Source organism: Rattus norvegicus, chromosome 1 (genome assembly GCF_021556685.1).
Source record: "Rattus norvegicus strain SHRSP/BbbUtx chromosome 1, alternate assembly SHRSP_T2T, whole genome shotgun sequence".
Classification (NCBI taxonomy): Eukaryota; Metazoa; Chordata; class Mammalia; order Rodentia; family Muridae; genus Rattus; species Rattus norvegicus.
The window spans coordinates 273,541,992-273,556,021 of NC_141534.1; the positions used below are offsets into that span (position 1 = coordinate 273,541,992).

Below are 14,030 nucleotides of genomic sequence, written 5' to 3' on the forward strand. Positions count from 1 at the left end.
GCCGCCCCAGAATGGCTGACTCATAGCCTTCCTGGATCCAGAGAGTTTAAGGGTGTGGAGTACCTGGAACTCTGGGATATTAGGAAACTCTGGAATTGGGGCTTTATTTTTCCTATTTTTTGTTGTAACTGAGAGGTAGTTATGGGCAATGGAGGCTGATAGGCCAGGCAGCAGATAAGGCCATGGTGCACGGGAACTGCCATGGGGAACATGGAGGAGAACACATGTTATGTTTTATATATAAAACAGGAGGGGCAGGATGTGTTTTATAGAGCCGGGTATAGTGAAGTGGGAGGGGTTCCTTATGCTGGGGCATCCTTTCCCCCTGAGGTACCAACCATACAACTGGTATAGTATGGAATAAAGTTTATTTAGGGCATGGAAAGGGGTTGAGAAGGGAGTAGAGATAGAAAAGGACAGAAAGAGAAATAGAGAAAGAGAGAAAGGAGGAAGAAGAGGAGAAAGAGGAAGAGGAGGAAGGGGAGGAAGAAGAGAAGGAGGAAGAAGAGCAGGAGGAAGAGGAGGAAGAAGAGGAGGAAGAGGAGGAGGAGGAAGAGGAGGAGGAGGAGGAAGAGGAAGAGGAAGAGGAGGAAGGAGAGGAGGAGGAAGAGGAGGAAGGAGAAGAGGAGAGGCCAGACAGGAACACAGGGAGAAAGGGGGGGAGAGGGAGGGGGAGAGAGGGAGAAAGGGTCAGGGAGAGAAGAGAGTCAGAAAGAATAAGAGAGCAAGGAGGGGGCAAACAGCCTACTTTTATAGTAAACCAGGCCTACCTGGCTGTTGCCATGTAACTGCTGAGCAGAGCTTAGAAGGAATACTAACATTCCTCCATTTTGATTTAATTTAAAAAAGGAAAAACTAGAAAGCCGTGATGGTAAAACAGGAAAAGGTTGTTTTGATCAGCTATTTCCTGCTGGGGTGATGTGTCTCTGGGAAACCTATGTAAATGGAGATGGGGATGTTGATCCAGTGTTAGAAGAGTTGGCTCTTTCCTTGATGTCTAGGGTCTGTGGAACCATCTGTGGGCAGAAGGAGCAGGCCCAGTAGAAGCATCTGTGTCTGTGAGAATAGATTGGAGCATCTGTGGGTTGCTTCTCTGGAGCTGTCCTGGATGCAGATTTTGAGTAAACACCTGGACTTTACAAGATGCTGAAACATGTACATATATTATAGAGATAGAGAATAAAGTTAAGTATGTTTGGGAGAAGAAAATCTTAGGTGTACATTTGAAGCCCATAGGTCTTGGCGGTTGGGCTGAGGGGAGTCCAAATCCTAGGGAATAAGGGAGGAATCCCATCCTCTAGAATCAGTGACAGGAACTTAGGCTAGTGGTCAGCAGGTACTTATCTGGGTGGAGTCTGCTTGGTTCACAAGAGGTAGATCGAAGTGGTTTCCTGGAGCTTTTAAGTTTATAAAAGAGATAAATTTGTTAACAGCATGGACATTCTTTAACATGAGCTTAGGGAAGACAAAAACCTTTCATGGCACAGAAAGAGCAAGAAGGCCTTTTTTTTCTGTCTAGGAGACTTAATGTATATACGTTTAGCATAATGAGAAACATTTTTAAATTTACATTTAAAAGACAAAGAAAACTCAAAACCTCAACCTTGTGAATATGATGGTCGATCATATAGATTTAGCATGAGAAGCATCTTAAATCTATAGTTAGAAGACAACCAAAGGAGACTTATATTTTGAACTATGAGAGCTGATAGTATAGATTTAGCATGAGAAACATTTTAAGTCTATGGTTAAAAGGCAACTGAAGGAAACTTAAATTTGTATTTATGAGTATAAGAGTAGATCATAGAGTGGAATGTTTTAGTAGAGCTGGGCTAATTTATAAGAACCCTATTGGTAAAAGTTAGGATTTTAAACTCTTGAAGTCTCAGTATAACAGTGGTATAACAAGGGGGAGGAAATCTGAAGCATTAGGAATGCTAGCAACACATTCTTGGTGTAAGAAAATACCCAACAAGGATCAGATCTTTCCCTGAGTGCTTGAGTGCACTAAACCTTCTCCATGATTTCTGTCATTCTTACAGCCCTAGGTAGCAAAGTGGATGTTCTCTTATCATTTTGTAGGTGCAGAAACAAAGAATTAAAGAGCTGTTTACTTAAAAGTCCACCAGCTAGTAAAAGGCTAAGCTTACTGAAGAAGCAGTACTCACCCAGCAGCAGTGGGCTCTACTCTTGTATTGTTTACCTGGGATGTGCAGGGTGCTCATGTCTGTCCTGCTAGAGACACACAGTGCCCTTGAGGTACCCATCCTGAGGTCCTGGAAACTTGCAGAAAGAGCAGTTTCTTTAGAAAGAGGCGTTTGACAACTCTTTCTCCCTCTTTTTCCCCCCTCTTCCCAATTCTCTCCCCTCCCCTTCTCTCCTCTCTCCTCCCCTCTCCTTCATTTTTTCCTTTGTTTTTGTTGTTGTTCCTATCTCTTTTTGGACAAGTCTTCTGGAAGGCTTGATCCAGAGCATGATGGAAACCCTAGGAGAGAGTGAGTGAATGAGTGAATGGGTGACCAAGGAGATGGATGTGAGTGATTGAATGGACTAGTGGCTGAATGACTGAATGATTGAATAGATGAGTTTAATGAAAAGATGAATGGACGAGTGACTGAATGACCAGGCAAGCGAATGGAAGGTGGATGACTGAATTAGTGTGTGAGTGAGTACTCGTGCTCCTTTGTTTCCTCCAATGTTTCCCTGGGACTTAAGGACTAAACTGACTGTCATAAGAGCTATTTGCCACCTGTGGCCAGGGAGCCTGTGCTGGAGTGTACTGAAATACACAATATACATTAGAATTTTAAGACAGTATAAAAACATGTACATTGTTTCATTTTTAAATGCCCATTTCGAAATGGTAATAGTTTAGATACATGGTGTTAAATAAAATGTTGCTGAAATCAGTTAGTTTATTTTTTCCTTGTATAACATAGACCCATGACATGGTACATAGCATTGCCCCCTTGGCCTGCATTCTGTTTTGATTGGGCACTGAGGTCTTGTACTGTGGTGTTTGCCTTTCAAGGTTAGAGAGACTTGGGTGGGATCCTGCCTTCTCTGTTCCCAGCTGTTACCACAGGTGAGTTTTTGAGCCTGGGTTTCTTTGTTCAGTCAGATCCCTGAGTCTGGGGTTAGAGTCCAGTGAGCCTGTGTATAAACGTCTTACTGTTACTTTAGGAGTTTGGCTTCAAGTTCTGCCTCAGGTACAGACGGTCATGGAAAAGAGAGAAATTGCAGCAAAGTGACCATGCATAGGAGGCAAACATGCCACAAGGAGAGAATGTGCAAAGGGAGGCGTCCTTTAAAGACTGCTGGGCAAGGCAAGCACAGGAAGCAGGGATGCCATGACTGCTCTACTACCCATCCTGGGAAATGCTGCCCACCCGTGCTTCAGACAGTCATGGCCCGGGCTTCTCTGTGGTGGCAGATGATTCTGAAGAAGCTCTGTGTGCAACAGAGAAAATATGACTGTGAAAGTGTACCAGCATGTGTGTGTGTGTGTGTGTGTGTGTGTGTGTGTGTGTGTGTGTGTGATGTGCTTGGGTGTATGTATGTATACATGTATGACTGAGAATGTGAGAATATACTATAAGGCAGTTGAGACCTTTAAAAATAATTTTTTGTGTTTTTAGATTATAGTATAATTGCATAATTTCCCCTTCCCTTTCATTCCTACAAATCTTTTCATATACTCTCCTCACTCCTTTTTCAAATGTGTGTATGTATGTGTATACAATGTATATGCGCATGTGCGTGTGTGTGCACGCATATACATATACACACATACATACATATCTCCTCAGTCTATATACTGTTATTTATGTGTATGTCTTCAGTGCTGACCATTTGGAATTGGACGACCAAGTGGTATGCTTTTTCCCTGGGAAGACTGTTCATTCTCAGAATTCCTTAGTGACCTGTTGTTCGTGTTGGGTTGAGGCCGCCCCAGCGTTTCCTTATTCACCTCAGCATGTCTGTCGGTGCCAGCTTTGTTCAGATCATGGTGAGGCAATCATGTTGGTGAGAATTTGTGGATGTTGTGTCTGACCTTCCTAGGAGATACAACCTTACTGCAAACTCCCTGTGTCTCTGGCTCTTACAGTTTTTCCGCCCCTCTTTTGAGGTCACTTTTTTTTTATAGGTTGAATTTTATTGGAACATAGCTTCATCCGCTAGTCTTTATGTTATCTCCGTGACCCACAGTCCTGTTTGTAACCTTTTGCCGAGAAAATTCACTGACTTCTGAGCCATAGCAGAGTCCCTAGGTGAGAGCACACACAGGAAATTGAGGAACAGGGAGAGAGGATGCTGGTGTGGATCGAGCACCCACAAAGGGAGGGCATGAGACACAAGAAATAGTAGGCTATTTTGCCCAGTGCCTGCCTGACTTTTGTGACACCTCTGGCAGTGTAGGTACAGATCCAGACATCATTATGATGTAGGGTGCGTGGTTAGTGGTGGTAGTGGTGGGGTAAGTTTGGAATAGGAATTTGGTTGAGTAAAAACATGGATAAACTTGGAATCAGAATATTTAGTTTGTCTTTCAGCAGCTCTGAGTCCTCCATTCTGTCATTTACGAACAGCTTGAATAGACAGGGATGAAAGTGTAATGGGGATGATAGTGATAATGATAATGGTGACCATTGCGATGAAGATGATGGTTGTAGTGATGGTGATGATGGTAGAGGTGGTGTTGATAGAGATGATGGTATTCCTAGTTGAGAGGGATGTTGGTGATAATGGAGGTGGTAATGATTAGGATAGCTATGATGAAGATGGGGCGATGTTGACTACCACATCGAGTGGCTCTTACGTTGTGCCAGGTACTTTGAACCGGAGGTGCTGGTTCTTAACACAACAAATCAAAGTGGTAACAGTTTTTTTCCTGTCTATATGCAGTGACGTAACAGTGTTAGGCTCTGCACAGTGGCACTGTTTATATTGCAGTTAAGGTGCTGTAAGGCTGCTGATGTGTAATATAATGACTGCTACCCAAGCATGTAGCCTCCATGCTAGCACTGTCCTTGGGTAAGAGCTTCCCGAGGGGCCTTCCTCAGCCGTGCATTTCTTCCAAGTTGTTCCAGAATCTTTTCTCAGGCTCAGTGTGCTGGTGCTAAGGAGGCCTGTCTCCCTGTCCCCATGGTGACGGGTAACCAGGCCTTGTGTTGGTTTTGGTTTTTCTAATTTGAGGTTGTGGGATCCCTTGGTTGTGGCTAAGGTTTTTCTGCTCTTGAAACCCCAACTGTGGTGTGGCCATGAGGTGGGGCCTAGAGATGCTGGAACCTGCTACAGACCACAGACCCCACATGCCCTGGGCAGTACACCATGCCTCTTCATGCTCTACTCTGAAAGTTTTGGGTTCTTCTAGCTGGAAACTGCGGTACCACGGAATTTTTTTGGGTTAGAACTGTGTGTCTTCGTCTCACCACATCCAGTCCTGCAGAGGCAAGGACTGCTGGGAGGCCTAGGATGTACTGAGACTCCTGTTCCCACCACAGCTTCTGCCTGATCATTGAGACCTTCTGTTGAAACAGAAGCCCCTAATAAAAGTGCCAATAAAAGAGCAAACTACTAGGCAGACGAACTGGCTTAGAAATAGTCTGTTTTGAGTCTGTTTTGCCTGTAGCTCTTCTGACTTCTCTCTCCGCCCTCCTCATCCCTGTCTTACTGAGTTTTGTCAGGCTGCTGTCTGGCCTGATCCTTGCTATATCAGGCTATCAAGAATATCAGTGGAGTATGAATGACCCCATCTTACGTGATTTTGGGCTCTTCCTGAGTCTCTGAGCTGGCTCTTCCAGGTACCCAGGGTTGAGCTCTGCCATGTGGTAGGATCAGGGTTGGAGAGGTAGCTGCTCTTTGTTCCTAGAACTGTTTACCTTTTCACCCTGCCCATCTCTGGAGTTGTATGTCTAACTGGGAAGTCCCCAAACACTCAGACACTAAGATCCAAGACATTAAATGAGAGTGGTCCCCATAAGTTTATAGGTTTGACTACTTGATCCCCAGATGGTGGAGATATTTGGGAAGGATTAAGATGTGTGTCCTTATTGGGCTTGCGACATTCCCCGTGTGCTTTCGCTGCCTCATGCTTGTGGATCAAGATGTGAACTCTCAGCTGTTCCTACTATACCTTTACTCTGCTATCATGGACTTTAACGTTCTGAAACTAAGCCCAGTTAAATGCTTTCTTTTATAAGCTCCCTTGGTCATGATGCTTTATTATAGCAATAGAAGAGTAACAAGACAAAGGCCATGCCTTCTAAAAGTTCCTGGTTGTCCTTGACCGAAGGAGAATGGACTTTAGTTACCCAGAGTCCATGGCTTATACTTACTTAGGGAACCTTGGTGCACATATGCTTTTGGCAGTTCCTTCTGTGAGGGTTAGGGTTTCATCTAAATAAGTTCATCAGGGATAGTAATGGTGTATGGGGTAGCCGAGTCCTTAGAACTCACCTGAATGGAAAGACCTAAGTAGAGTCTGGGTTGTAGATTAGACAGGCAGCATTGTTGCATCGATATCTAGGTGTTGGCTGGGAGCAGGTGGGTCATTGGCCTTTTGTGCCTGGAAATACAATGGAATGACATATGACAGCGTTAGGGCATGCAAGAACTTCTCAGACCATGGTCAGAATGTTTTGAGAACATCTCTGATTTCTACAGCTTTCCTGTCTCTTACATAGTTTGCATAATAGCAGGGCTCAGCATGATGAGAATCTATAACAAATTGGTCCCTTGCATAGGCATAGCATAGACCTTACTAAACCAGAGGCCTTTAATTTGTAGGTGGAGCCCTACCAGGAAGTCTCAGGCCTGGGTACACTGGGTCTCTATTGGCAGTTTTCCAAACAACTTTCAAGGATGAGCAGATGGCTTCTGTGGCTCTCCCATGTCACCTCTAGTCACACCTGCCCCCACTGGTACTTTTGTTCTAATTTGCTTACATGGCCTCCCTTCCATACACGGTGATGGAACCTATCAGACTGTTGCAGACTCTAGGCTTGCATGGCCTCAAGAGAGAAGATGAGCCACTCAGTCAGATTTCCTCAGGGACACTATGAGCAGGACAGGAAGATAGAAAGCTGGTGAAAGGTCGTGAGAACTCTGTAGATTTAATAGTGGCCAAGTATCACGTGATACAAGTCAGGCAAGACACAGGAAAATGGGACAGTTGTCATGATAAGTCAGAGCCATGATCACCAAATTCTGTAACTGGGAGGAATATTTTCAGTAGACATATTCAAACTCCTGTATGTTTCTATAGATCCTATTTACAAGTAGGCAGGGTGATGAGGAATAAGAGACCAAGAAGTTTCTAGGAAGTGCAAGCAATTATCCCACATTCCTGGTGCTGCTCAAAACTTTGCATCAAACTCACAGACTCCTGGTCCCTCTTATTTCAGCAGTGGAAACATTAATTTCCAACCATGATCTTGTGCTGCTGCTCCAAGAAGTGCTGTGATAACACAGAAGAACAAGAAGAAAGCTTTCCGCAAAGCTTTCTCCAGCTTCCCTTTTCACTCATTTCTGAAAAGAGAGAGTGTCACTTGAGCCTTTGCTTGAGTTGTGACACAGACTCTACGATTTGAGGGTCTTTTCTTTCTGTGAGTCTATTTTCCCATCTGCAAAATATATTTAATAACTAGGATCTATCCCTAGGATTATAGGAAGAGTAAAAGAAGATGGGTTCATCACCATTTTTCCTGGCTGAGTGTTTAAGAAACACCACATATCTTTAACTTCTAAATTAAACAGCTGAGTTTGGTGGCACAGTCATTCAGGAGGCAGGGGGAAGCCCATCTATCTCTGTAAATTCAAGGCCAATCCACAGAGAGTTCCAGGTCCCCCAGGGCTTCATAGTGAGGCTCTGTCTAAAAGGCAATAAAAGTAAAAGAGACATAAAGGCTAACTGTTATTACTTGGCATTCCTGTATTAATTCACTGCTGAGGCATACTTTCCCATTGAGGTTCATGGTTTTATTGGCTCCCTCCTTCCTCCTGTTACTTCCTAATCAGAGGAAGAGGAGATTATTACTTGGTAGCTAAGAAAGCAGAAACGAGAAGGTGACATTTGATAAGAATTGTCTCCAGAGATTGCACCGTGAAGGACCTGGCAGGAAACTGAGGCTTCTGGGTCCAGAAAAACACATACTTTGTCAGTGTTCCCAGGCTTTGCCCCTGTGCTTCTTCCTGTTCAAACTTAAAGCCTGTCCTCTTGGCCCTTTGTGGCCTTCCTTTCCTCGAGCCATGAACAGGCACAGTTCAGCTGGCACCTCCGCCCTGTATCTTGTCTCTTTCTTATTCTGTGGTGGAAGCTATCCTGCCCATCTCTAGGCCATCCTCCATCTGAGGCCACCCACTTCCAAGCTTCCTCTCTGGCTCTGACCACTACTCTCTGGTGTTTATTGAGTTCCAATGTTTGGAATGAGCTGTAACCTTCACAGTGACAGAGACTGGGTTGTCTTTACAGGCTGTAAGCTACAGTGGACAGAGGCTCAAGGCTGCTTGCGTCCTTAGATGACTGTGAGCTAGAGCTTGCAGTTGTGACAGAGTTGGTTTGGTGAGCTCTCACTAAGCACAGGATTTTCATCTGTGAGTAAGACTCAATGAACAGCTAGTGCAGAGGCCTACGGTAGAAGAGAGGTTATCAATTCCACAAGCAATCATTGATTTTCTCAGTAAGTAGACATGAAGAAAGCTTGCAGTTACCAGGTATTGTATTAACCACATTTTCTCCTTTTACCCATTTAAGGCGGCTGAGTGCCAGACAGGGCTCTGCTTTCAAAGACATCATGAAAAGGAACTGTTGGAGCTTTACTGAGAGGCTAGAAGGGGCTTTGGCAGATAGAGGGGTAGAAAAGGTAAAGACTCGAGCCTGCAAAAAAAAAAAATGTGCCTGAGATAAAGCACACCTCACATCTAATCAGCAGACACTGAGTATTTACCATGGGCTGAGAGAATGGTAGAAAATGCAAGACCAGGTGTCTTATGGGGTTTCATTGCTATCAAGAGACACCATGACCACTACAACTCTTATAAGGACAACACTTAATTGGAGCTGGCTTACAGTTTCTGAGGTTCAGTCTATTATCATCAAGGTGGGAGCATGGCAGCATCCAGGCAGGCATGGTGCAGGAGGAGCTGAGGGTGCTACATCTTCATCTGAAAGCTTCTACAGAGCTGAGTTCCAGAATAGCCAGGACTGTGTATAGCCAGGAGAAATCCTGTCTCAAAAAAACCAAATCAACCAAACCAACCAACCAATGAAACAAACAAACAAACAAACAAAACAGACAAAAACAACAACCAAAAATCAAGTTCTTTTGAAACAATAAAGAATGTTAACACTTTCAGTCATTAAATATGTAATTTAGTCACCCAACAGACTACTTGGCCTATTTGTCTGGAAGTCATGACCTCTAAAACATTAGGCATTGTTACAATCTGCCTGAGTTATAGAAGGTTCATTTATTATGGAATCCTTAGCAGAACTAAAGGGCCAGATATAGGTGTGGAGGTCATTTTTGTGGGGGAGAGAACATCCCTGTCCAAAGTAACCTGTATCATTTTATTACGGTTGTTGTAAATATTACCATAAACTTAAGTGATTGAAGCAACACATGCTATTTTGTGAGTCAAACCCTTGCATGTTTATTAACTTACAGTTCTATAGGCTGGGAGTCTGACCCATGTCTCACTGAATTAAAAACAAAGTGTGAGTGAAAGGCTTTTGGGTGCTCTAGAAGAGAATCTGTTTTCTGACCTTTTCTAGCTTTCACAGGCCTTCTATACTCCTTAGCTTGAGGTCCTTTACCTCTTCACGGCTCGCAAGGGCCAGACCAGACTTTTCTCACATTTCTTTACTTGGGTATGATGTTTCTGCTTCCCTTCATTCTACTGAACCTTTTATTGGTTGGTTTTGTGTTGTTGAGACCGTCAAGAACAACATAAGGAAGGAAAGATTTATTATGGTTCAGGGTTTCAGAGGGTTCAGACCCTTTATAGATGGCTGGGAGAACATGGTGAAATAGAGTACTTGCATCACAGTGAACCAGAGAGCAGAGAAAAGAGGAAACTGATAGTTAGGTGGCTTTATTGTTTTTCATTTTTCTTTACCTCTGGTCCATGGAACCAAGCCACCTCTTCAGCATAAGACTTTTCACTTCGAGTAAGGCCGTTTGGAAATATCCTCATAGAAACACTCAAAAGTGCACCTTAGCAGTCTTCTAGGTGATTTTAAACGTAGTGAAGTTGACAGCGATTAGCCATTATAAGCCTATTTGGGTAATTCAAGAAAATGTTCTATTGTTGCCTATAATTGTGTCTTTTAACCTTACCCCCCTCTGTGTAATTTTACATATACACAGATTTCCAGGATTAGGACATCTTTGGGTAACATTATTCTGTCTTCCACAATTTGTCAGCCTTCTTCTGAAAACTGAATCCTCATGTCTGGGAATCGTGTGTGTGTGTGTGTGTGTGTGTGTGTGTGTGTGTGTGTGTGTGTGTGTGTGTGTGTGTGTGTATTTGGTTCAGGACGCGTAACTGTCTTAATCTAAAGCCCAGAAGCTGGTGGAGAGGCTCAGGGGGTGGGATGCAAGTTCTGAAGCTTTGGGCAGCACCAACATCAGTGGCATTTTTTTCCATCTCTGTAGGGGGTGGAGGAAAACGCAAAGGGAAAAGCAAGAAGTGGAAGGAAATCCTGAAGTTTCCTCACATCAGCCAGTGTGAAGACCTCCGGAGAACCATAGGTAAGGTGCACATTAGCTGCCAAGGCCTCTGTACAACTAGGCCAGTACAATTCAACTAAGCAGATACAGGAATTCTGGCTCCATCGGACATCTTTGCTAATAGGGCCTAAAGGTACAACAGCATTCGATCACTATTTTTGTGTGCCAGGACAAACTTTTACTTCTCAGGTATCTTTTGAGGTAGGTGCTATTATTTAATTTCAGAAGGAGAAACTGAAGCACAATGGCTCTTTAACTGGCCCCCATTGTCCCAGATCAAGGCAGAGCAGAAGAAGATGACCAGGGCCAGCTAGAGTCCCCAGAGAACAAATTCTCCTGTGGTGTGTGTTGTTTCAATCCACTTAGTTTATGGTAAATTTTATAGCAACCATAGGAAAATGTACAGGATACTTTGGACAGGTTACAGGAGTCCCTAGGCAGAGCTCCCTGTTTTTCCCGGATCCCATACATCCTGCTCTTGGGAGGCTCACCATCCCCTTTCCCTTGGGAGACTGGTATTCATGGTGGAGCAGTAGCCCATTGACTCAGCCTAGTTGCCTTTATCTAGCCCTGACTTGGCCACCTCCAACAACATCAACCTTTGTTTAACTCCTGTGTGGACATAGCAAACATAGGTGGGTCTACTGAACACAGCATATTCCTCCCATCCAGATGAAAGAAGTCTGCATTCAGGTACTCTGGTTCTAAACAAGAGGGAGTAGATGCAGTGTTCTTTGTCCTTTCTGTCAAGGGCTGTTGGAAACTCCTGGAAGCATAGAAGATTCTGGAATGTAAAGAGTAGGCAGATGGGTGAATCCATTGAGATATAAAGAATAAAAGATTTCCCTTTTTGCTTCTGTTATGTCCCTGATCAGGTGTTGGGGAGCAAAGCCTAATATGTTAGTGCAAATTGACAAAAGGCCCTTACTTCTTCACCAGGAAAAAAAAAAAGAACAATCCTGTACTTTCTAGAAAGGAGCAGATAGAACTGGTGAGTTGGCTCAGTGGTTAAGAGCACTGGCTGCTCTTCCAGGGGATTCATATTTGATTCCCAGAGCCCATATGGTAAGTCATAACCATTTGTAACTCTAGTTCCAGAAAACCCAATGCTCTCTGCTGGCTGCCCTGAACACCAGGCATGTACACGGTGCAGATATATACATGCAGACAAATATCTGTCACGTAAAATAAATAATTAACAAGTAATGTTTAGAAAGAAGCAGGCAGTGCCTCTGGGAAGCTGTGGACATGGTGCAGACCTGCTTCTTTGGCTTACACCTGCAATGACAAACCTACTTCCAGACCTTGATCCAGGTAGCCTCTATCTCAGTCAGTGTAGACCACTATTGCAAGTCGCATGGATTGGGTGGCTTGAACAACAGATGTTCACTTTTGTTTGTTTCTAGATGTTCAAGATGAAGAATCATTTCTGCTCTGTAGATGGTTTTCTTGTGTCCTTCATAGTAGAAGGAAACAGTTTCTCATTTCTCTTCATGCAAAAGTTCTGATCCTACTCATAGGGCTCCCTTCCTAATCCATTGTGTCAGGTATTAGGGTTCAGCAGTGTATACCTTGATTTGGATGCAGTCAATCTAGCGGTAGGTCCTAGATTCAAAGGTCAGCATCCCTTCTTATTTGCTTCTGTTCTCTGAAGGACTTCTCTTTTGAGGGGAACTGTTCTTACCCAGACTCCAGCTGTACCCAGATTTCATGCGAGTTTCTTTCCTGTGAGGCTTCCTGCTTATTTTTCACCTTGTTTCTTCCCTATTCTGTTCACCTCTGATTTGGAGAGCTGGGAGCACACGATTGTACTCTTGTAGTCTCTTGGATCATGGACTCTTACCCAAAAGCTCCAGCCCAGTTTAAGTTCTTTCACAGGTCTCTAGGTAGAGCCTATACCCATGGGTATGAGAACCAGGCCTGCCATGTGAAAATGACTCGGTTCTCTGGGAGAGTGTTGAAAAGCCTCTGTGTGTTGATGCAGTGGGGAAAGAGGCTGGAAAAAACAAGAAGGCCGATGTAAGCAGAGGGTCTGTCGCTTATGGGCCTGGGCCAGGAGTTGGGCCTTCTGCCTGTTTATAGTCTGTCGCTGTGGTGTTTGCCCAGCAGCTGCTGGGGTCCTGCTGGAAGACTTTCTTACATAAAAATCCCATTTCTTTTCTAGACCAATACACAAACCAAACAGTGGCAAACACCAAGTTTGTTTTTCTTGTGGACACATGAGCTCATTTTCTGAAGCTCCCTGGGAAGATGTCCCAGGACAGGCACTGAAAAGGGCCAGCTGGGCAGAGTGGGGTGGTGTGGTGGGAAGGCTGTGCATCAGAGAAAGGAGCCAAGCTGACAAAAGACCCTGGGATGCTGCCTCCTTAGAATCATCTAGAACAGTGGTTGCTAAAAGCCACAGCCTTCAGCATTGCCTTGGGTAGCCACAGATACTCTCTACCCAGCCCCCCAGATGACGTTAGAAACTAACAATTATTCCTCTGTTGCACCCTGCCCTGCATTCATTTTTCTACCCTGCTTGGAATGAACCTCTGTGTCTGACCTGTGGGTTGTAGGTCATGGGTGACAAAAAGCTTTGGCTGGGATGAAGCCCGTGGACCCCCTTTTCAGAATAATATTTTTTTCATACGCAAAGTAGAATACACAGAGTTACCAAGGAAACCAATTCTTTTCATATACAAGTTACTAAATGCTTTTAAAATGTAAAATTTAGAAATGTATGTGCTTTTTTATTAATTCTTGAAATAAGATCTAACAGCTGGTTAATAGCTATTGTGTATCTGCATCTGTGATGAGCATAAGTGGTATTTTTGGATATCTGCAGCAATTACAATGAGTAGATTTGCAGTTTCTGCTGGTAGCAAGTCCCAGGCACTGCTAATATCTCTGTGGGCATTGTATACCTTTGTGGTCAAAGGAAGTGTGAGTTTTTGGTAGACCCTGCTGAAAGGCTAGATGATGTCTTTCTCCATAGGAAAGCACAGTCCTTTGGCATCACAGTCTCTACCTTGCCTTCTGCAGTTTATCCTCAGTGCCCTTGGGTCACTACCTCCTCCATTCACAGATGCTCTGGACACTTTATTGTCCTGTGAATTCTTCAAGCTTGCTGCCAGCTCTGGGGCCTTGGCTCGTGCTGTTCCCTCCACCTAGAATGTTCTTTCCTACACTTTGTTTTGCCAGAGGACTTTAAGGTCCCAGACTAAACATCACCTCCAATGGGGAGCCATCTAAAGAAGAGTCTATTATAATTGTGTTCCTTCATGTAGAGCTGTTTATTGAATGGTCTGTTCATAA

At 44.0% G+C, this 14,030-nt stretch overlaps 1 protein-coding gene across 6 annotated transcripts in view; it reads left to right on the forward strand.

Annotated features, from left to right (window-relative positions):
* Grk5 (G protein-coupled receptor kinase 5) overlaps positions 1–14,030 on the forward strand; it is a 194,736-nt gene that overhangs the window by 73,165 nt on the left and 107,541 nt on the right. For 4 of the 6 annotated variants that reach the window (XM_087585160.1, NM_030829.2, XM_087585168.1 and 1 more), the window contains exon 2: positions 10,659–10,754. The exons of the other annotated variants lie outside the window; for them this stretch is intronic. Coding sequence is in view for 1 of the 4 variants with exons in the window: in NM_030829.2 (NP_110456.2) it covers positions 10,659–10,754 (96 nt within the window). In the remaining 3 variants the exon portion in view is untranslated. The remainder of the gene's footprint in view (positions 1–10,658; positions 10,755–14,030) is intronic. 6 annotated transcript variants of the gene reach the window in all.